The sequence below is a fragment of the Salmo salar genome, chromosome 15, assembly GCF_965601325.2.
Source record: "Salmo salar chromosome 15, fSalSal1, whole genome shotgun sequence".
Taxonomy (NCBI): Eukaryota; Metazoa; Chordata; class Actinopteri; order Salmoniformes; family Salmonidae; genus Salmo; species Salmo salar.
The window spans coordinates 56,628,343-56,652,779 of record NC_138305.1 but is presented as its reverse complement, the minus strand read 5'-3'; the positions used below and the strand labels follow the sequence as shown (position 1 = coordinate 56,652,779).

The 24,437-nt window shown below is 42.8% G+C and overlaps 1 protein-coding gene across 2 annotated transcripts; it reads right to left on the bottom strand.

Annotated features, from left to right (window-relative positions):
* Positions 1-1,448: 1,448 nt before the first annotated feature.
* On the bottom strand, positions 1,449-23,310 carry LOC106571592 (WD repeat-containing protein 20). 2 transcript variants are annotated; one of them, XM_045695861.2, is made up of 4 exons: positions 22,997-23,310; positions 3,859-4,041; positions 2,175-3,620; positions 1,449-1,793 (listed from the first exon to the last, which is right to left on the bottom strand). In XM_045695861.2, the coding sequence occupies exons 1-4, from the start codon at positions 23,258-23,260 to the stop codon at positions 1,740-1,742; spliced, it is 1,947 nt and encodes a 648-aa protein (XP_045551817.1). In that variant the 5' UTR covers positions 23,261-23,310; the 3' UTR covers positions 1,449-1,739. The 2 variants fall into 2 exon arrangements, with proteins under 2 accessions (XP_045551817.1, XP_014000311.2); XM_014144836.3 differs by having other exon boundaries at positions 23,012-23,308.
* Between the last annotated feature and the right edge of the window lie 1,127 nt (positions 23,311-24,437).

Sequence of the window (24,437 nt, the reverse complement as noted above, 5' to 3'; positions counted from 1 at the left end):
CTCTGAGTGATGGCTGAATTAGACGGCTCCTACCTTAGCCTACGGCCCAGTCCCAAAACAACCACTAGCACCTAAGCCCTGTGACACTTGTGGAGATCTAAGAAGATTGGATAGGTATATAAGCAATATGGTAAAGATTATATCTAGTCTTTCAATTTCCCCATTGCGTATACCTATATAATCCTCTCAGCATAGCACAGAGAAAAATATTACTCAGAACCTCGTCGACAGCACCCCCAACCCAAAACATCTTCCTGCAGCCAGGCTCTCAGGACTTCACAAGTGCATAGGGTGCAGGAGTGAGTTTGGGACTGGGAAAACCTTTCTACATAGAGGAGTCTGCAGCGACAGGCAAGCTTTCAGCACTACCTACTCGATAGAGGATTCCACAGAGACATCTCCTATAACAAACATTTCATTATGAAAAATACACCTGAATTCTCTTTATGTACAACAGAAAGGAAAAAACATGAACCTGCATATTCAAGATTCATTTTTAATATTATTATGTATATTTTTCTGAATTAGAAATATCACTATTTTCTGAAATGAAGAACTTCAAACTAGTGTAACAATGATAATTTCACCAAATCATTGAAGTACAATATTTACATATAATACAGAGCCCATTTTTTAAATCTGAAACAATATTAAAATAAATGTTCAATAGATAAAGGTTTTTAATTCTATTTATATTTTTAACAACCTTGTCGGGGGAGTCCTTGCACACTCCAAAATTGTAAAGCCATTCTCTGCTAACAAACTATTAAGTGCAAACAATTATTTATTTTTTTTCTTCTTAAAAAAAAAAAAAAAAAAAAAATATGATTGCAGCGTCCAGACAGATTACTCGCCACAACCCAAGTGCATCCAAAGGCTGTCTTCAACCATCTTGTTTTTGTCCGATCATAATTATGAATAAAAATTAACATAAACAATAAAATCAGTGCAACGTACTCAAGCTGTGATATTCTGATTTAAATTCAAAAATATTTTTTTAAATTGTAGTTATAGGAAGCAAACTGCTCCAGTCTCCCTTTGCTATGAACATGTGATCCAACTCCACCAGGGTTAGTCATGGATGAGGAACTAGCTAAAAGAGATAGCACCTGTCCCAAGACAACACCTAGCCCCTAAAACCTAGGCTAGATCTGAGAGGACTGAATAGTGGAGAAATGTGCCTACTACCATATTGATTAAACCTATCCAAGGTCTTTCAGATCTACATGAAGTGCCTAGGGGGTAGTAGTGGGCTAGGGGTGGTTTCTGGAGGAGGCCAAGCTATTAGAGACAAGCCCAGTCTGAAAACAAGCTAGCTTTTACCGGGGGTTGTTTTTGGACCGGGAAAGAGAATGTTGAGAGAGGAAGGGAGGTGAAAACAAAGTCAACACATCGCAGCCAGCCTCCCTCTCTGAACAACACTTTAAATCCTCCTGGACGATTTCAAGCATTCTGCACCTTTCACATGATCCTTTACACTCTTTTCAGACTGTGGCCCAACCCATCTACCCTCAATGGCCCACGTTAGCTATCCATCTTTCTATCTAAAGATTAACAGAACAAAAAGAGCTTCAGTAGTGGTGATGAAGGTGTGTGTGAGAGAGAGAGAGAGAGAGAGAGCGAGAACAGCGCTGCAGGGCTGTGGCGAGGTGTGGCCAGGTCATCCTGTCCCGTCGTGTCTGTCTGTCTGTCTGTGGTCTGGTGGAGCTTGGTTTAGTTTAGCAGCACTAGCACCAAGGCTATACAACAGTCCCACTAGGAGAGTTGGCCGGGTTCTGAGATGATAGTAAGCCCTGTGGAGGAAGAGAGCAGAGGGGAATGAGTTAGAGGAGAAGAGATGGTGTTTTGGACACTCAGAACGGTAAAACAATTTGAATTCAAACTTAGGTAATTGAGGGAAAATGGTACGTTTTCATCATCATAAAGAAAATCAAATTAAGATCCTGGATTGATAATCACCCTTGTAAGTGAATCACAGTGGGCAAAAGAGGATGCTGTGTCGCAAACCCCAACTCACTCAATCATTTTCAGAGACTTATGAGAAGTGTCTAGTCTAGGTGTTAGATGTCAAACTGAAGTGTCTGGGGTTGAAAGTGGCTTGGGGTTAAGACACCACTTTCCAAGGCCTGGCCCATATGTCTAGGGGTTAGGGTTTGGGGTTGTAACGGACTCACCACTTTACCGGGCCTGGCCCATGTGCAAATGAAGCCCTCCTGGCAGGCTGTGACCAGACAGTCCTCCAGGAAGATTAACACAGTGAGTCTTTCGTGAGCAATCTTCTTACACACCAGCGGCTCCAGCAGAGGAACCTCCTCCATGCGCGGGCACAGCAGCGTGCCCAGAGTCTTAGCGGCGTCCGCCTTGGCCGTCCGCGCCGCAGAGCTCAGTTGGTTGAGCTTGTCGCTGCTCTTGCTGCTGATGTGGCCCATGCTGTGGTTGCGTTTGTGGTCCTTCTCGTGGCGCTCCTTGCGTGTGTCATGCAGCGACAGTGTAGCGAACTTGCTGACGCCCGTGGCGATGAAGGTGCTGTCGATGATGCTGCTTCCTTTGCTGCTGCTCGTGTGGCAGTTAGGCGTGGTGCTGCCCCCTGCGGGGCCGGAGGAGTGTGGCAGGCTGTTGGAGCGCGGCAGGGGTGCGGGGAGTGAGTTAGCGGGGGCGCCACTGTTACCACTACTACTGCTCACTGTGTTGTTGCCATTGGTACCGGGTGGGTTAGTAGTAGTAGTAGTAGTAGTAGTAGTAGTAGGAGGAGTAGTAGGAGTAGTAGCAGTATTAGCAGCAGTAGTAGTATTAGTAGTGGCTGCCCCAGGAACCGGGGGGCTGGTGGCACTCATGACGTTAGTGTGAGTTCTGGTACGTGACAGGGGCAGGTGGGGAAACAGGATGTCCTCAGTCAGGTCCCACAGACACAGCTGGGTGTCCTGGCCCACCGAGCCGAAGCGATAGGTCACGCTGACTGGCCTGCCATCTGTGGAGTTCCTCTTGGAGAGATGTGATTGGGAGCTATTGGCTCGGTCCCGCCCCCCTCCAAAGTGTATCTGCTCGTGGAACTCCTCGTCGCTCCCGCTGAACTCGGCGGGTGGGTCGCTGTCCTCCACGCTGGTCGTACAGTGATCAAACGCCACCACGCTCACCCACGACTTGTGGCCGTGGCCCCTGGCGATCACCCTGCAGTCTGAGAAGGACCAGACGGTCACTAGGTCATCCTCCCCCCCGGCCACTATGTATCGTCCGTCCGGGCTCCAGCACACGCACAACAACCCGCCGAAGTAGCTCTTCATTGTGCCATGCAGCTCGGCTGCGTCGAAGCCAAACACGCGCAGGAAGCCGTCCTGGCTGGCGCACGCAAGGAACTTCCCATCGGGGGAGAAGGCAAACTCGTTCAGCGCCCCCTCGCCTACTGTCCAGCGCAGTAGGGGGTTGCGGGCCGACTTGCTCTTGCAGGTGTGCACGGCGTAGCCATCGCCCTGTTTGAGGAGCTGGTAGTGGGGTGGCGTGGTGCCACAGGTGTGCTCTACGTTGTACAGGTACAGGCTGCCGCTGGAGTGGGCCACTAGGAAGAGGCTCTCTGAACCAGGAACCCACCGTACACATGTCACACGAGACTTGTCTATCAGTCTCTGAGGGAGAGAGGGGGAGACAGTGGCTTGTCAGCGAGAGACAAATAACTCAAGTGTCAGACATGCATTCAAACAAGATAAACACAAGCGTTAAACTTAAATGCATGCCTAATACATTGGATATTGGAACAGAACCTTTACTCTCATTTTGTATTAGAAAACAGTTTCCTCCCAGTAGGCAGTCAACCACAGGACACCCATCTTAGCCAGCTTGGCTAAAGTAAACTGTTAAACCTACCTCCTCATTGAAGAGCTTGCTGGTCTCCTTCTTGATTGGGTCAATGAGCTGCACCTGGCCGGCCGAGAAACCCACGAGCAGGGAGACGCTCTCCGCTGTGGCTGTGAGGGGGTTGAAGTCATGACACGTGGGCTGCGTTCCTTTGTATATCCTCTTGTCTATGGGCTTGCTCAGGTCAGCCGCCTAGAAACGTGGAAACACAGGACACAAAGTCTGACTCACAGGTACAGCAATTATCTTGAACATACACCCCAGTTATTTTACAAAGCCATTCTTCCTGTCTATATAACACTTGCAGATAATCATTGACCTAATGAGAAATGGTATCATTTCCATGTAAAAGGACCCATGATCACCAACATGTGAAGTTCATAGGAGAATGTCAAATTGGGTGTCAAATGAAAGCAATGAGCCTATAATGTTGAGGAATTAAGAGACATAAATTGTTCAACCATTTTCCAACCTAAAAACTTGGAATAATCAAAGGCTTTGATTTCTGGTCAAACAGACGGAAAACGGGTCTTAGAAAACATTTACCAGAAAAGTCTTAAAAAAGGTATTAGAAATTCTTTTTTTTCTCTAGCATTTAAGATGCATTGCTTTGTGCCTCAATTCCGTTACCAAAAACCCACATATCTTTAAGACATTTTCAAATCGCTCTCCCTCATGAGGGAGAATAATGAAAGTTCACAGAAGTAACAAGGTAGACCTTTCAATTAGGTAAGTGTTTTTACTGATCGCAAATGTGTTTATTAATTGTTAAGCGATTAAAAGTAAATTCCGTTACAAGATCAGTAATGTAATTCTCTAAACAAAAATCGGTAACAGAATTTATGCAATTGAATTGGCTACAGTGGTAAATCATAGTAGTCACAAACCACAGTAGAGATCACAAGTTTGGACAGTACAGCACAGTAAAAGTAGAGTACAGCTCACTAAAGTACACAGCGCACACTAAAGTTGAGTATACTATAATGTACTGTACTCTACTTTGATGTCCAAACTTGTGAAACAGACATCTATGATTGGTGAAGATTTGATGCAGTCCGGACAAAACAAATTTGGTCTCGTTTGGGGGCAGAGCTCATTAAAATAGTGTAGACTAATACCCAAAACATGCAAAGGAGGAAATTGCATATTTATACCTTTGTGTACCTATTTAGGATACATCACCATGAAGTGACATTCATATCCATAATTATGCATTTCTGTGTAGTACAGATCAGGGACCTATAATGAAATTCCATTAGTGGTTGTAAATCCACTTCACTTACACCCCATTCTTTCTGCAGACATTGAATCTTCATTCAGAGCAGAGATTTAACAGAGTTTGTGGAAAGTACCATGAATAGAATAGGCCTATGGTTATTGGTTTGTGCGAGACACATAAAAGAGAGATTTGACCAAAATTATGTTACCAAACTTAGCATCTGCACAGTTCTTCCAGTAAATGTTTGTGTAAAATGTGTTGTGTAAATTGTTAAAAGCATTCCTTGTGCATAGTTGTATGGTTTGTTAAACTTTGAAATCAACATTTTATTAAGTCAAAAATCTGAATCTCAGCACAATTCCCATATCGTGGAATTGCCCTATAGCAACAATATTAGTAGAGATGCAACGATTCACCACCAATAAGCAACGTCCCCAGTTCAAATGTTTAAGATGCGTCGGCCTGCGACCGCTCTTTCAGTGTCGAGCTAAGTATATCATTATGTTGACAGTCATTGATCTACAAGTCATTTTTCATGTTGAACAACCCCAGGCAGTATCAGTAGCCTAGTCAAAATGCGCTGCGTCGAGAGCTGACCAATGAGGAGGTAGGCCTATTCCTGATCTGGCACATCTGCGCGTCACCTTCAGAATTAAAATGTTTGTAAAATGGCTTGGGGAACATTAGGCTTTATTAGTCGAATGACAACCCAATGTCATTGGATAGTTTATTTTTATCAAATGTGTGTTAAATTGTGTTTTACCGGAATAAAAATAGCCTAAGCTACCAGCGGTGACAACTCATCTGACTATGTAGGCTACATGCTGATCAGGGCTTACATTAGATTTTATTTGATTGCTCAAATTTTCCATCACCAATAGGTTTGGTAGTTTTGCTTGAAACAATCAGTATATATGCTGGCGCGAATCCCGAGAGGGCAAACGGGGGCTTAGCCCCCTCAGTGAAGTTTTATATGCCAAAATAAAAAAAAAAGCTAAAAAGTTCTAATGATTGAGTGACAAGTTGGCGCAGAATCTGTATCTCCGCTGCGTCAGCACAATGGACAGAGCGCGCCACGGTGTGTATAGGGGGACTATGGAAAGCCACTGGGGTGGGTTAGGTATGACTCCTTTGAGTTTCCATAAAAAGCAGGGGGGGGGGAGAAACACTTCTCATCTGTGGTAGGCTAAGTGAATAACATGACACGCCTCCACCTGTAATATTTGATTTAGATTTATAAGGGCGGGGGTCAAGTTCACCATTGAAGCTGCTTCTCTCAACTCTTCCTCATGCCCCACCACTACAGAGTTAAGCTAGCTTCTTAGCTAGCTGTAAAAAGTGTTAGTGTTAGCCTTAGCCTATTTAGCTAGCTCGAACCAGCTAATTTGCCACGATGGATATCAGAAATTGGCTTCGCTAAAGTACTCAAACAAAGAAAAAGGAGAAGGGGACACATGGCAACTGTGTCAGTGGTTGTTAAAAGTTGACAGCATTGTGAAGTTCCTCTCTGACATCGAATGTCCATGTTTGTACAACACAGGAAGTAAGCCTCGAGGCTACAAGGCTGCTGAAGGCAGTGACGGACCCTGGCTTTAAATTTACAGCCACCATGGCCACAGAATCAGTCTAATCGATCCTTCAAACAAATTACTCCATGCAAAAGCAACAGATCTTTACACTGGAGCCAAAGTGCGTTGAAGTGTGTTGAAGCTGAGGTGTGACAGCGAGTTTGAAACCATTTGGGCACAGTTCCATGCCAGTTGCACTGAATCACCACCAGCTCCAAGCAAACGACAACGTTATGTAAGTACAAATCTCCAGCAATACATGGTGGACAGTACAGTAGGCCACGAGGACAGAGAAAAGATTGAGTGTAAAAAGACTGTTCTTGGACGCGTTCATTGGTGAAATGTCAGAATGATTCAGCAAACGCAACAGCCAACTGGTGGAGGCCCTGTGTGCCCTTGACCTAGAGAGCCATGACTTTCCAGATGTGAAAAAGGTGAAACCACTGCTGGATCTAAGCAAAACAGATTTGGTGGAAGCTGAGTTTAGTGTCACTTGCCAGTTTTTGCGCCAATGACGACAAATGGACCCACTTGATATCCTGCAAACGAATCTCGGGGCCTCTCTCCGCTATGCCGATCGTGCTTACTGCACATGGATTGACTTTTGGGGCATCCACAGCTTCATGCGAGAACTCCTTTTCCACTTTGACAAATGTGTTCAGTGAGCACAGAAGAAGCATGCTACACCCAAGGAAAACTAACCCAACTGGCATTTGAGGGGGATCTTACAAGAAGATTGAGAATGGAATGATTGATTATTCAGGACGTTCCACAGAGGATCTTTTGAAAAGGTAATAAACAATCTAGCTGTTTGATTTTTCAAAAAATCTTTGTGGTATAGCCAGTGGTGTCATTTCAGCAAAAACCTAGGGTATGGAATGATAAAATTACTTCCTTAGCCAGCCTAAGTTTTCAACGGCCTTGCTTTAGTGCGTAGGGTGCTGTACATGCTGCTGACAGAGCGCCAACCTATCACTTCTTGGTCAAAAGCAATCAATGGTCTCAGCATTTGAACTTATGTTTATTGTGGTATAGCGTGATAAGCTGCATTTTTTGAAGTATTCCAATTTGTCAAATGTTTCATTTCTTAGCACTTTATCACATATCGTTATAGACGGTATTTTTACAATACATACTGGTATGTGGATGCATAGTCAGATCCACCATCCCTCACACACACACACACACACACACGCACACGCACACGCACACGCACACGCACACAGTTAAAAAAAATCATAACCTAGCAAGTAGCAACATTGTCAAAGTTTCCCAAGGACAATCATATGAAGGGCATTAGAGGTGTCGCATGTCTGTAAATTCATTATTAGGCTATCTCCAGAGGCACAAGACGCTGGCCCTACCACCTTCCTGATGCCCGAACAATCATTAGCCCAGAGAGAGAGAGGCAAAAACAGAGACAGAAAGAGCTGCAGTGCCAATGTCTACCAACAGGTGGCTAGGGCAGAGATGCACCTCTGGGGTGACAACTTGACTCTAAATCAGAGAGATGCTGCCGTATAAACACTATAAGAGGGGTCATTTGTAATGTCGGTAATTTAACAGCGGTTGTCAAATTCATGGATGTAAAACATCTAAGAGTAAGGGTTTGTGGACAGCTGGTCGGTACTAGGCAGTGAGTGGTACAGTAGGTCACTGCAGCAGGATTTGAGGCCCCCGAAAGTATAGGCTAGGTTATCACTTGTAAGATAAGTAGCTATATTGGTGACGATTAGGGCCAAGAGTTTTTCCTGTCCATGTGAACTGACCAGGAAAAACACCTGGCCATAGTTTTACCTAAAGCTTTTCTGAGGAAATTCAGAAAAACTCCTGGCCCAAGGGATGATACTGTAGGAGTCAGTCTGAGACCCTGGTGATGCAACTGAGTGGAGGATCATCGAGGCAGCGAGGGAGATTATATGGCTGTCATAAGACTGCTGACAGATCTGTCAGAGCACGGCCAGCACACTTTGATATGCCAAGAATCCATCCTGCTCCAAAGCCCTCGACAAACCAATGACCATAGGCCTATTCTAACCATGGCACTTTAAACTTTAACTCATGTCATGTGAAACTCATTCAAAACACACAAAAGACAAGCAATTGATTAGGCCAAGCCTATGTCTGAGAGGAATATTCAGAGTTCCACTCAGGATCAGATCTTGCTGATCTGTGTACCCTCAGATGAAAGACACTATGACAAATTCAATCACACACACACCAAGAGCCACAACAGGGAGCACATAAATGCTCTGTCAGACCTGCTAACTCCGAGCTCTGGCATGAGTGATGACAGTGAGTGATTGAAAATGAATGTCAATAACCAGGTTTCTATTAGGGGTGTGAACATTTTAAAGTTAAAAACTTTGAAACAAAATTGTGATCTTTAACATGAAAGAAAAATGTAAATAGTGCAGTTATCACAAAACATGATTTTCCGTATTATAGCCTAACTAGACGATAGGCTATAAGGCCCGGGGAAAATTGTGTCATTTAAATATAACTTTAGGCCACTTTGGTACATTTGCAAGGCATGCTAGACAGATTATCAAGACATATTCACATCACAGCTTTTTCTGCCTGCCCCTTCCAAGCACCGGCTCGCCTGGGGCGTATTCATTATGCCGATTCTGTTGCAAACCGTTTCTTAAACGGAAGCAAACAAGGAGCAACCTACCAGCATTTATCCAATAGAAATTCTCCTTTTAGTTGCAAAATGTTTTGAACCGAGATCACTTTTCAAAATGGAGGCCGAGATCTACCGCTCAATATGTAACTTTTTGGGTGATCCAACCAAATTCACATAGAAATGTGAGCTATAGATCTGTCACTCATTAATAGCAAGTTTAAGAAGCGGTAAATATGTTCTATGTGCAATTTCTATGCTTCAGGTTCTTAACCTGTTGGGTCTAGGGGGCAGCATTTGCACGTCTGGATAAAAAAAATGTACCCGATTTAATCTGGTTACTAATCCTACCCAGTAACTAGAATATGCATATACTTATTATATATGGATAGAAAACACTCTAAAGTTTCTAAAACTGTTTGAATGGTGTCTGTGAGTATAACAGAACTCATTTGGCAGGCAAAACCCTGAGACATTTTCTGACAGGAAGTGGATACCTGATGTGTTGTATTGACTTTAAACCTATCCCATTGAAAAACACAGGGGTTTAGGAATATTTTGGCACTTCCTATTGCTTCCACTAGATGTCACCAGCCTTTACAAAGTGTTTTGAGTCTTCTGGAGGGAGATCTGACCGAACAAGAGCCATGGAACGATGATGTCCCATTAGACACCTGGCGCGCGAGTTCATGTTGGGTACCCTCGTTCCAATACGTTATAAAAGAGTATGCATTCGTCCACCTTGAATATTATTCATGTTCTGGTTAAAAAAGGCCCTAATGATTTATGCTATACAACATTTGACATGTTTGAACGAACGGAAATATATTTTTTCCCCTCGTTCATGACGAGAAGTCCGGCTGGCTTACATCATGTGCTAACGAGACGGAGATTTTTGGACATAAATGATGAGCTTTTTTGAACAAAACTACATTCGTTATGGACCTGTGATACCTGGAAGTGACATCTGATGAAGAGAATCAAAGGTAATGGATTATTTACATAGTATTTTCGATTTTAGATCTCCCCAACATGACGTCTAGTCTGTATCGCAACGCGTATTTTTCTGGGCGCAGTGCTCAGATTATTGCAAAGTGTGATTTCCCAGTAAGGTTATTTTTAAATCTGGCAAGTTGATTGCGTTCAAGAGATGTAAATCTATAATTCTTTAAATGACAATATAATATTTTACCAATGTTTTCTAATTTTAATTATTTAATTTGTTACGCTGACTTGACTGCCGGTTATTGGAGGGAAACGATTTCCTCAACATCAATGCCATAGTAAAACGCTGTTTTTGGATATAAATATGAACTTGATAGAACTAAAAATGCATGCATTGTCTAACATAATGTCCTAGGAGTGTCATCTGATGGAGATTGTAAAAGGTTAGTGCATCATTTTAGCTGGTTTTATGGTTTTGGTGACCCTGTCTTTGACTTGACAAAACATTACACACAACTCTTGTAAATGTACTGTCCTAACATACTCTAAATTTATGCTTTCGCCGTAAAACCTTTTTGAAATCGTAAAACGTGGTTAGATTAAGGAGATGTTTATCTTTCAAATGGTGTAAAATAGTTGTATTTTTGAAAAATTTGAATTTTGACATTTATTTGGATTCAAATTTGCCGCTCTTGAAATGCACCTGCTGTTGATGGAGTGCACCACGGGTGGCACGCTAGCGTCCCACCTAGCCCCAAGAGGTTAAGTTTGGTTTTTGCGTATTTTACTTTCGGTTTTGTGTACCAGCTTCAAAAAGCTGATTATTGAAAATAATATTTCACAGGGGTTTAGATGGTACAATGATTCTCTACACACTGCTTGTTTTGTTACAAACCGAAATTGGGTAAACTATTACAATTTTAGCAACCAGGAAATGGCGGAGCAAGTTCTGTATATTGCACCTTTAATAACCTATTAAAAACCGTTCTGTAGCAATGAGGTTTGTGCAGGCTATAGGCCCAATACATTATCACTGCATTTTGGCTATGCTTGAATTGCCCCGCCAGTGTTGTTCTTCTCAGACCATTTAAAAATTACATTTCAAAACTTGAGGTATATGAATACACTGGTAATATATAATTTGTTGTATTACTTGTGAGGCACAGCTGAGTGAGCAAAAACTGAAATAATTCCTTTTAATTTTACTGGACTGATTGTGCCTGCATCTGATGGTCTGCCTCTCACCGTTCCTCAGCTCTCGTTTCCTCCGCTGAGACTGACCAAAAAGGGGCCACCGTCTTGCACCACATTTCATTATTTCTGCCTCATGCATGAATTCATGTTCTTACTCCTATCACCAGAGAACATGAAATATTCCTCAATATTAAAAAGGACAAGCCGCTAATAACATAAGCCAATCGAAGTGGAAGCTGCAGACATGGTGATCTGATTAGCCAGCAGTAGGCCTATAGGGGCACTTGATTTTCTCTCCCGGCCTTCCAGGTAGGAGGAGTTTCTACAGTCAGACAGATTAAATAGCTAAAAATGGGAACACTTACTACCCAGCATGCAGGGCAGCTGAATCCAGTACACCTACCGCAAAACTAATAATACTTAATCCGTTTTTAATATTTTTTTTTATAGAAATGTTTGGCGATCGACTGATTGGTGACCACTGGTTTGGACTAATAATTATACCCCTGCTCTTTCTCTTCGCTAATGATACGAGTGTGTGTTCAGTCTTCGGTCTGTTGCGTGTAGAATATCCTAGCCTATTCATTGATAGGCCCTGCTTTACTGAAATTGCAAGCAAAGAAATTGTGAGATACAGCTTCGATTGCTGATAGATAGGCCTAGTGCGCGGTTCTGTCTGCCTGCCTGGTGGCCGACCTGCCTATGCTGTGCCCCTCCCCTTACTCTCACACCATGCCCAAACGCGTCCGCCATTGGGAGCAAATTGATTTTGTCGCCCCCCCCCCACACCAAATGTGATCACAACACGCAGATTGAAATATCAAAACAAACTCTGAACCAATTATCTTAATTTGGGGACAGGTCGAAAGCATTAAACATTTATGGCAATTTAGCTAGCTAGCTTGCTGTTGCTAGCTAATTTGTCCTGGGATATAAATGTTGAGTTATTTTACCTGAAAATGCACAAGGTCCTCTACTCCGACAATTAATCCACAAATAAAACAGTCAACCGATTTGTTTCTAGTCATCTCTCCTCCTTCCAGGCTTTTTCCTTCTTTGGACTTCACATGGCGATTGGCATTTAACTTTCATAATAGGTGTATTACCACAACCGACCGACCGACCTCAGTTCATTTTTCAATCACCCACGTGGGTATAACTAATGAGGAGATGGCACGTGGGTATATACTTCTATGAACCAATGAGGAGATGGGAGATGCAGGTCTTGCACCATGTTCAGTGTCACAAATAGAACTGACTTCTATTTTAGCGTTTGGCAATGCAGACGCTTGTTGGCGTGCGCGAGCAGTGTGGGTGCAATGATTGAATAATATGTGTACATTTAATTTTGCGAAGCGAGCGGTGTGGTCAGAATGTCAGTCCCTCATTGCTCGCTATGAAAGTTGTGTTTGTGTTCTCGTAAGTACAGCAACTAATCAGTCTCCTCCTTTCTAAAAATACTTAAGAGTCGATTTGTAGCGGAATCGAATCCTGACACTCAGAAATGGGAGTAGACGTGCAATGATTGGAGGAATAAATTATTTTGGAGTCGACTTTCTACCACTACGTCACCGTCGTTAACAGTTGGACAAATGGCAGAGAAAGGCAAGCGACAGCAGCGAATTCCTGTATGGCTTTCAGAAGTTAAATGAGAAGGGAATGCTAACTTTGCGAGATGGAACTGAGGTACAGTGATGGTAGTACAGTTGCATTTGAAAGAGATGCACCGTGAGACCCAACCCGTTGCTGGCAGCAGTGCAGCTGCATTGTGAATTAGTGTGAATTTAGAAAAATGTTGTTATTGTTTTAATGAAGAAGAAAAAAATTGCCGCTTAAACGTTAAGAAAAAAAATATTTGTCACATACCTAGTTTCCATCCAACCTGTTTATGCAAGTAAAGTAAAAGTACATGTTGGATGAAAAAAAGTAGTCACGACAGGCCTGACGGAAACTGAAAATCTGTCAGTAAACTTTTCAAACGTCGACAAAACAAAAAACACACTAGACAAGGTGGGATCTTTGTAAAATGAATAATGTGAGAAATGGTGGTACAAATGCCTTTATGGGCAAATATTGATATAATAACCATCATATCGAAGTAAACTTGGAGTCACACAATGTGTTGTGTGGTCCTCCCACTACAACTTGGGAATTGATGCAGTTAATTACGCTACAGCTGAAATAAGTTATGAACTTCACAGGGTGGTAAAAATGCACGGTGATGAGCTTCATGCTCCTTTCCAATAAATATCAAGGGTCTTATTCTGGTGACATGATCATCAATGCTTGGCTGGCGTTTGAGAAATAAAAATAATCTCGCTCTTTTGTCCATAATAATCTTACATCGGCTATACCGCACTGTCTGCGAGTGGTTGGCTAGAGCGCACATGCCAAGACCAGAGTGGGAACATTATATATATATATATATATACTGCTCAAAAAAATAAAGGGAACACTTAAACAACACATCCTAGATCTGAATGAAAGAAATAATCTTATTAAATACTTTTTTCTTTACATAGTTGAATGTGCTGACAACAAAATCACAAAAATAATCAATGGAAATCCAATTTATCAACCCATGGAGGTCTGTATTTGGAGTCAATCTCAAAATTAAAGTGGAAAACCACACTACAGGCTGATCCAACTTTGATGTAATGTCCTTAAAACAAGTCAAAATGAGGCTCAGTAGTGTGTGTGGCCTCCACGTGCCTGTATGACCTCCCTACAACGCCTGGGCATGCTCCTGATGAGGTGGCGGATGGTCTCCTGAGGGATCTCCTCCCAGATCTGGACTAAAGCATCCGCCAACTCCTGGTGCAACGTGGCGTTGGTGGATGGAGCGAGACATGATTTCCCAGATGTGCTCAATTGGATTCAGGTCTGGGGAACGGGCGGGCCAGTCCATAGCATCAATGCCTTCCTCTTGCAGGAACTGCTGACACACTCCAGCCACATGAGGTCTAGCATTGTCTTGCATTAGGAGGAACCCAGGGCCAACCGCACCAGCATATGGTCTCACAAGGGGTCTGAGGATCTCATCTCGGTACCTAATGGCAGTCAGGCTACCTCTGGCAAGCACATGGAGGGCTGTGCGGCCCCCCAAAGAAATGCCACCCCACACCATGACTGACCCACCGCTAAACCGGTCATGCTGGTGGATGTTGCAGGCAGCAGAACGTTCTCCATGGCGTCTCCAGACTCTGTCACGTGCTCAGTGTGAACCTGCTTTCATCTGTGAAGAGCACAGGGCGCCAGTGGCGAATTTGCCAATCTTGGTGTTCTCTGGCAAATGCCAAACGTCCTGCACGGTGTTGGGCTGTAAGCACAACCCCCACCTGTGGACGTCGGGCCCTCATACCACCCTCATGGAGTCTGTTTCTGACCGTTTGAGCAGACACATGCACATTTGTGGCCTGCTGGAGGTCATTTTGCAGGGCTCTGGCAGTGCCTCTCCTGCTCGTCCTTGCACAAAGGCGGACGTAGCGGTCCTGCTGCTGGGTTGTTGCCCTCCTACGGCCTCCTCCACGTCTCCTGATGTACTGGTCTGTCTCCTGGTAGCGCCTCCATGCTCTGGACACTACGCTGACAGACACAGCAAACCTTTTTGCCACAGCTCGCATTGATGTGCCATCCTGGATGAGCTGCACTACCTGAGCCACTTGTGTGGGTTGTAGACTCCGTCTCATGCTACCACTAGAGTGAAAGCACCGCCAGCATTCAAAAGTGACCAAAACATCAGCCAGGAAGCATAGGAACTGAGAAGTGGTCTGTGGTCCCCACCGGCAGAACCACTCCTTTATTGGGGGTGTCTTGCTAATTGCCTATAATTTCCACCTGTTGTCTATTCCATTTGCACAACAGCATGTGAAATGTATTGTCAGTCAGTGTTGCTTCCTAAGTGGACAGTTTGATTTCACAGAAGTGTGATTGACTTGGAGTTACATTGTGTTGTTTAAGTGTTCCCTTTATTTTTTTGAGCAGTGTATATAAAAAACACACAATTTGTGATAAATGTTTTTTCAACTCTACTGATGGTTTGTACATAGGAATTTAACCGTGGAAGTAATTTTATATACACTATGTAATCATGCATTTTATCCACAACAAGTCAATTGCATGGAAACATCTCTGGTGGGAAAATGCAGATATTGTTTTTAGGATTTTAGAATATTCACATGTAAATCTGTCTCCAAATGGAAGGAAAACTATCTAGTGACAACAAAAATCAGTTTAGCCAATTAGACTGGAGGGTGCTTAGCCTTCTGCCTCGTCTTTAACTGAGAAATGTCCACACAGACACTGCTAAAATATAATCCAAAACCACTATTAAACTCATTTCGAGAATAACACAGACTATGTCCTAACTCTCTGGTAATGAGCGAGCGACTGTAGACCTACTCCCTGCTATAAGATGACTTATCACAGGGAAACAGAAATGTATCTCCTGCTTTAAACCAATCCAATGAAACCAAACAGCACCCTCAAATCCAACCAACAGGCGGTAGCTCTGCAGCCCTATACCTAGGGGTATTCTACAAAACAAGATCAATGAGTGAGCCACCTAACTCTAATAAGACTGCAGAAATAACTAATGATTTTCTTGTTAATTAAAAAAAAGCTAAACTTAGATGTGTTATAGTGTGTTTAATCAATTAGACCACATACATTTCAAGCTTCTCTCTCAAAAATTTAAAGTTATATCAGAAGATTTAGGCAAGTTAGCTGGCTTGTGGTATAGCCTTCTGGTATGCTTCACTGACTACAGGAAGGACTACATAGAGACCTGCTGAGTCCAGTCCTGGGGAGGGCAGGTTTGCCAATCTTACCAACCTGGGCTAAAGAGAGCACTGTTTACAGGAAATGACAAGGTGACAGGAGTGAACCCAGTGAAGAAGTAGGTCTTTATGATGCATTAAACCAGTCTGTCCCTTAAATTATTTTCCAGACAGGGCACAGAGGCCTCCAAAGCAACATCCAGGCCCTCTGGCACAAAACCTTTTGTATAAATTGTGTCAAGGTCAGTAGACCATTTATTAGTCGGAACACTTGCAAAACTTGGTGACAAGTGTTAAAATATCTTACAATCTCCCACACAGATCTACTCCATCCAAGAAGTTAAATGGGCAGTGCAGTCAAAAACATTATTTTCCTGTGTTTTACAGTGCCTTTGAAAACTATTCAGACCCCCTGACTTTTCCACATTTTGTTATGTTACAGCCGTATTCTAAAATTGATGAGTTTTCCCACCCTCCAAATTTACACACACACACACACACACACACACACACACAATACCCCATAATGACAAAGCAAAAACAGGCAATTTCTTTCTGCTAATTTATATTTAAAAAAAAACTGATATCACATTTACATAAGTATTCAGACACTTTACTCTGTACTTTGTTGAAGCACCTTTGGCAGTGACTACAGCCTTGATTATTGTTGATATGAAGCTACATGCTTGGAACACGTTTGGGGAGTATCTCCCATTCTTCTCTGCAGATTCACTCAAGCTCTGTCAGGTTGAATAGGGAGCGTTGCTACACTGCTATTTTCAGCTCTCTCCAGAGATGTTCGGTCGGGTTCAAGTCCGGTCTCTGGCTGGGCCACTCAAGGACATTGAGACTTGTCCCGAAGCCACTCCTGTGTTGTATTGGTTGTGTGGGACGTTGTCCTGTTGGAAGGTGAACCTTCGCCCCAGTCTGATGTCCTGAGTGCTCTGGAGCAGGTTTTCATCAAGGATCTATCTGTACTTGGAGTCCCCTGGAATCCATTTCAGTTAACAGGTGTGCCTTGTTAAAAGTGAATTTGTGGAATTTCTCTCTTTCTTAACCTGTTAGGGCTAGGGGGCAGTATTGACACGGCTGGATAAAAAACGTACCCGATTTAATCTGGTTACTACTCCTGCCCAGAAACTAGAATATGCATATAATTATTAGCTTTGGATAGAAAACACTCCAAAGTTTCTAAAACTGTTTGAATGGTGTCTGTGGGTATAACAGAACTCATATGGCAGGCCAAAACCTGAGAAGATTCCATGCAGGAAGTGGCCTGTCTGACAATTTCTTGCCCTTCTTGATTATCTCTATCCATTACAGAGGATCTCTGCTGTTACGTGACACTTCCTACGGCTCCCATGGGCTCTCAGAAGGCGGCAAAAAGCTGAATCGTGGCTTTGCAGGCTCTGGTTGAAAAAAAGTAGCGCGTTTGGGTAGTGGCTGGTTACAGTACTGTGAGACTCAGGCGCGTGCCCGCGTCGACCTCATGCTTTGTTTTCTTTCTCTGTTTACCTAAACGCAGATTCCCGGTCGGAATATCATCGCTTTTTTACGAGAAAAATGGCATAAAAATAGATTTTAAACAGCGGTTGACATGCTTCGAAGTACGGTAATGGAATATTTAGAATTTTTTTGTCACGAATTGCGCCATGCTCGTGAACCTTATTTACACTTCGGATAGTGTCTTGAACGCACGAACAAAACGCCGCTATTTGGATATAACGATGGATTATTTTGGACCAAACCAACATTTGTTATTGAAGTAGCAGTCCTGGGAGTGCATTCTGACGAAGAACATCAAAGGTAATCAAACTTTTGTAATAGTAAATCGGAGTTTGGTCAGGGCTAAACTTGGTGGGTGTCTAAATAGCTAGCCGTGATGGCTGGGCTATGTACTCAGAATATTGCAAAATGTGCTTTCACCGAAAAGCTATTTTAAAATCGGACACCTCGATTGCACAAAGGAGTTCTGTATCTATAATTCTTTAAATAATTATGTTTTTTGTGAACGTTTATCGTGACTAATTTAGTAAATTCACCGGAGGTATGCTAGTTCTGAACGTCACATGCTAATGTAAAAAGCTGGTTTTTGATATAAATATGAACTTGATTGAACAAAACATGCATGTATTGTATAACAATGTCCTAGGTGTGTCATCTGATGAAGATCATCAAAGGTTAGTGCTGCATTTAGCTGTCTTCTGGGTTGTGACATTATATGCTAGCTTGAAAAATGGGTGTCTGATTATTTCTGGCTGGGTACTCTGCTGACATAATCTAATGTTTTGCTTTCGTTGTAAAGCCTTTTTGAAATTGGACAGTGTGGTTAGATTAACGAGAGTCTTGTCTTTAAAATGGTGTAAAATAGTCATATGTTTGAGAAATTGAAGTAATAGCATTTCTAAGGTATTTGAAAATCGCGCCACGGGATTACACTGGCTGTTGCGTAGGTGGGACGATTTTGTCCCGCCTAGCCCAGAGAGGTTAATGAATTTGAGCCAATAATTTGTGCTGTGACATGGTAGGTGTGGTATACCGAAGATTGCCCTATTTGGTATAACACCAAGTCCATATTATTGCAAGAACAGCTCAAATAAGCAAAGAGAAATGACAGTCCATCATTACTTTAAGACGTCAAGGTCAGTCAATGCGGAAAATTTCAACAACTTTGAAAGTTTCTTCAAATGCATTCGCAAAAGCCTATACTCTTCTGTAAACTAGTCATCTCTGTATACCCGTCGCAAGACCCACTCAGGGCTCTATGGTGCTATCATTTTGGTCACATCTGCTCCTAAATATTTTGCTGTGCAACCTGACATTTTTATTTGGGAGCACCAGTGCCCCTACAGTACTTGGATAACATTTAGTGCAACAAAAATAAATGAAAAGGGATAGCCTCTTCAGGAGATTTTCTCATGTGCTCCTACATTTTTCAACTCCTCGTAAAAAATCTCAGCGTAGAGCCCTGCCACTGGTTGTTGCTTATTTATGAAACCCTCTTAGGCCTCACTCCCCCCTATCTGAGATATCTACTGCAGCCCTCATCCTCCACTTACAACACCCGTTCTGCCAGTCACAGGAGACTGCGTGAAATCAGGCCTTCATGGTCCAATTGGTACAAAGAAACCACTACTAAAAAGGACACCAATAAGAAGAAGAGACTTGCTTGGGCCAAGAAACACGAGCGATGGACATTAGACCGATGGAAACCTGTCCTTTGGTCTGATGAGTCCAAATGTGAGATTTTTGGTTCCAATCGCAGTGTCTTTGTGAGACGCAGAGTAGGTGAATGGATGATCTCAGCATGTGTGGTTCCCACCGTGAAGAATGGCGGAGGTGTGATGGTGCTTTGCTGGTGACATTGTCTGCGATTTATTTAGAATTCAAGGCACACTTAACCAGCATGGCTACCATAGCATTCTGCAGCGATATGCCATCTGGTTTGCGCTTAGTGGGACTATAATTTGTTATTCAACAGGACAATGAGGAGTGGCAGGTAGCCTAGTGGTTAGAGTTGACAGATCAAATCCCTGAGTTGACGAGGTAAAAATCTGTCGTTCTGCCCCTGAACAAGGCAGTTAAACCCACTGTTCCTAGGCCGTCATTGTAAATAAGAAATTGTTAACGGACTTGCGTAGTTGATTTTCAAAAAAATGACCCAACACACCTCCTTGACCAAGGAGGAGAGTGATGTAGTGCTGTATCAGATGACCTGGCCTCCACAATCACCTGACCTCAACCTAATTGAGAGGGTTTGGGATGAGTTGGACTGCAGAGTGAAGAAAAAGCAGCAAGCGCTCAACATATGTGGGAAGTTCCAGGTGAAGTTGGTTGAGAGAATGGCAAGAGTGTGCAAAGCTGTCAAAGGCAAAGGGTGGCTACTTTGAATAATCTAAAATAACATATTTTGATTTGTTTAACAGCTTTTTGGTTACTACATGATTCCATGTGTTATTTCATTGTTTTTCAAATTTAGAAAAATTAATTAGGCCCTTATCTATGGATTTCGCATGACTGGGAATACAGATATGCATTTGTTGGTCACAGATACCTTTAAAAAAATGTTTAAAAAAAGTAGAGGCATGGATCAGAAAACCAGTCAGTATCTGGTGTGACCACCTTTTGCCTCATGCCGCATGAAACATCTCCTTTGCATCGAGTTGGTCAGGCTATTGATTGTGGCCTATAGAATGTTGTCCCACTCATCTTCAATGGCTGTGCGAACTTGCTGGATATTGGCGGGAACTGGAACACTGTCGTACACGTTGATCCAGAGCATACCAAACATGGTCAGTGGGTGACATGTTTGCGTATGCAGGCAATGGAAGAACTGGGACATTTTCAGGTTTCAGGAATTGTGTAGAAATCCTTGCGATATGGGGATTAAACATGAGGTAATGGCGGTGGAATGGCACGACAATGGGCCTCAGGATCTCTTTGTGAGGCAATTGTGTTCGTTTTCCGTAGATTCTGCCTGCCCATACAATAATCCCACTGCCACCATGAGGCACTCTGATCACAATGTTGACATCAGCAAACCACTTTCCCACACGAAGCCATACACGGTCTGCGATGGTAAGGCCGGTTGGACGTACTGCCAAATTCTCTAAAACGACATTGGAGGCGGCTTATGGTAGTGAAATGAACATTCAATCATCTGGCAACAGCTCTGGTGGACATTCCTGCAGTCAGCATGTAATTTTCACACTCCCTCAAAACTTGAGACATCTGTGGCGTTGTGTGACAAAACAGCACATTTTAGAGTGGTCTTTATTGTCCCCAGCATAAGGTACACCTGTGTAATGATCATGCCGTTTAATCAGCTCCTTCATGGAGCGGCAGGTAGCCTAGTGGTTAGAGCGTTGGGCCAGTAAATGAAAGGTTGCTAGATCGAATACCTGAGCTGACAAGGTAAAAATATGTCGTTCTGCCCCTGAACAAGGCAGTTAACCCACTGTTCCTAGGCTGTCATTGGAAATTAGAATTTGTTCTTAAGTGACTTGCCTAGTTAAATAAAGGTAATTAAATTAAATCATATTCCTCAGGTGGGAGGATTATCATGGCAAAGGAGAAATGCTTACTAGCAGGAATGTAAACAAATTTGAGCAGAAAAATAAGCTTTTTCTGCATATGGAACATTTCTGTTATCTTTTATTTCATCTCATGAAACCAACACTTTACATGTTGCATTTATATTTTTGTTCAGTGTATATTTGCACACTAGGAGGTTGGAAACCTAAACCCCACAGAAGAGGTTAGCTAGGACAATGGTAGACAGTGTCCTTCGCCCCCACCTGTCAGGCACTGCTTTCCTACAGTTCTGTTAACGACGGCAAGGGGCAGGTGTTCAACAGGCTGGAGCGAAGGACAGACACTTTGCTAGCTAGGAAGACTGGTACACAGCAGACACTGTTATTTTCCTTTTAAGCCACATTTTAGTAGCAAGGACAATCAGGGAAAATACAGAATACCATTAGTGTCACACAAGCATGAAGATGCCGTGCTTGAAAGGGGGGCGTTCATGCAGGAACCAATGGGAAGCTTGAGGGAGGGGGAATTTATTATTGTTTTGGTCTGCCTGGCAACATCACCAGGCAGTTGAAGTTAATAGACCAATAACAAAGAGTTCCCAATAACAGCTCATTTTCTAGTTACATATCCCTCCCATTAAGCTCCTCCAATTAGGTCCCTCACTGAAGACTACTCATGCAAATTTCTTGCGTGAGAAAATGCTTTTTTCAAAAAGCTACTTGTTTCTTTTTGACAATTTTAATTTAAAACAATCACAGTAAGATACTTAAATTGTTAGCCAGAAATGATTTGATATTGTGATAAAAAAAACAGCTGCATTGGACCTTTAAAACCAACTAGCCCAACACAGTTAAGTCCTGGAAGTGGTAAAACATCTTCCTCATCATAACAATAGAAAGCCTCTAGGAGCTAATGGATTATTTACTGGTGTCTGATAATGGTATAACTTTAACTTGTTTTATGTTTTGAACAAGTTTAGAAATGTGTGGATCAGACATATGATCATCATCGTCACTAGATACCGAAAACAAGCATACAGGTCGATGCAGTGACATCCCCAAATGTTGCATCACCACCACTGTCAGAACCAGACAGATCACTTGCATGACATCATCATCCCGAATCAACAAACACAGCTTACTTCCAACCTAACACACATCCACGATACTGTACAACGCTGGCTTTGGGGCCTTGAAGTACCAGCAGCATAGCCCACATAACTAGCTTGCTATACAATGGTCAACTATTCTATGATTGCAAAGAACCTGTGCAGAATCAATTAAACAAGAGCACTAAAAACACAACTAGTTAATTATCACTAACGTCAAAATACACTATGTCAACGAGGAAACGTGTCTTATTTAACATACTCTGAAACTGCAGATGTCAATCAACATGTCAGAACTGAAGACGGGCACGAGCCTTTGCCCACACTCCAAGGTTAAATCGTACATATTCATATAGAGCAAATAGGTATCACACAAGAGTAATCTCATGCCTATGGGTAAACAGTCCACCATAACGGAAGGAGGGCCCTTCACTTGAATTGAACTGGTTAACTGGCCAGCTAGATAGCTAAGTAGGTGGGTGGGTGACATGTAAACCAGCATATCTCCACAAGGTGCGGGCAAAACAAACTGTGGCGATGCTAGCTAGCTAGCCACCATAGCTAAGTGGCCTAGTCTGGCTATCTGCGCACGTCAGTGAAAATACCATACCGGACAGAAAATTGCTATGCGTTTGAACACACACATTCACTTCTTGATAATACAGGCATTGTCACCTGAGTGCTGTGTACCTTTCTTACGCCTTTGTAGATATAAAAATACAGTTCCCGGCCCACATTGAAACAGATTCTGTCGCCGTTGCCGGACTGGTCGTTGACGTTCACGAAGGAGACTTTCACCGGATTCGAGCCCTGTGAATTGAAAGGCACCCTGTTAGGGCGGCTATATTCGGAGTGAGTGAGGAGTTTATAGACACCTTCCCGAGTGGTGAATTGAGTTTTAATTTCGTTCATCTCCTTCCCTCCTCCCTCCGCCGCCATCTTGGAAATTGGCGTTCATCCTGTCCAAAACCCGGATCTTACCCACAGAGCATGCGCTCGGCAGTTGATTCTAGAACCCATGCGCTAAAAGCGTCAATGAAGTGAGAAGTGACGCTCCAGTTTAGCGAAAGTAGTGAGGTATTCACTTCTAAACCCTCAACAAAATAAATGTCAGAGTTTAATCTAGTTTAAACGCTCTTGTGGAATTGCATGGATGTGTAATTTCTTCTTGTGGAGAATGCGGTCTCTGTGGGTCCTTGAATCATGGTGGACCTTTGGAATATAATATCATCCTGAACGCGCTCGAGAATGTCGTAAAGAAAAAAAGGGATCTTTCAATTTGAATACAATCCCTTTACATGGCATTTATATTAATGTTGTGAATATGAATATATGATGGATATTTGATTGGATTAATTGCATAAATGAATGACATTGAAATTGCATACTGCAGTCATCCAGTCCAATCATCAGAGTTGCAAGCAATTCAATGTATTCCTTCTTGTTAATCATTTGTTCTGTCCTAACGTTCTCTGTAGTATGACCATAGTCAAAATGTAATTATTCTGTCTCCTCTCGATGTTTACATCCACTAGGGGAGATACAGTAACTTCTCGAAACAACTAGATATGTTTTAATAACTCGTCTGTTGCTAATAGTGCCATCCTCTGGTCAGTCTGCGGTCAAGCACTGTGCAGTACACCCATGCCTGAGAATTCTGGTATTTTCTATGATTTGACATTAAAGATTTTCTCATTTCTTGTTTATGATCAAGATGTGTATTGTAGATGTGTTAGCCTACTCATGTTAAACTCCTCACATAAAATCAACATATTGTTAATATCATCATTATAACTAAATGAGCAGTAGTGTCACCATTAGGACACAAAACATGCCCTCTTGTTGGGATAAAACCAGTGTATTTCTATAGGCCTACATGTGTATTATGGGTTGGCGGGATTAAAGAATGTAGAAGTAAACTCTTGATCCAATTTGTCAACACAGTTTCTGTGGCTAGAACTGAACCATTACTTTAACACATCTATTTCCCAATCGCACAGGCCCCCAAAAAATACTTGTGGCCGGCCTGTTATCTTTTCAGAGGCCTTCTGTCCTGCGTCTGTCTGTCCGGATGGTTCAATGAGAGCAGGTGGTTGGAAAGGCTGCGCACAGCTGT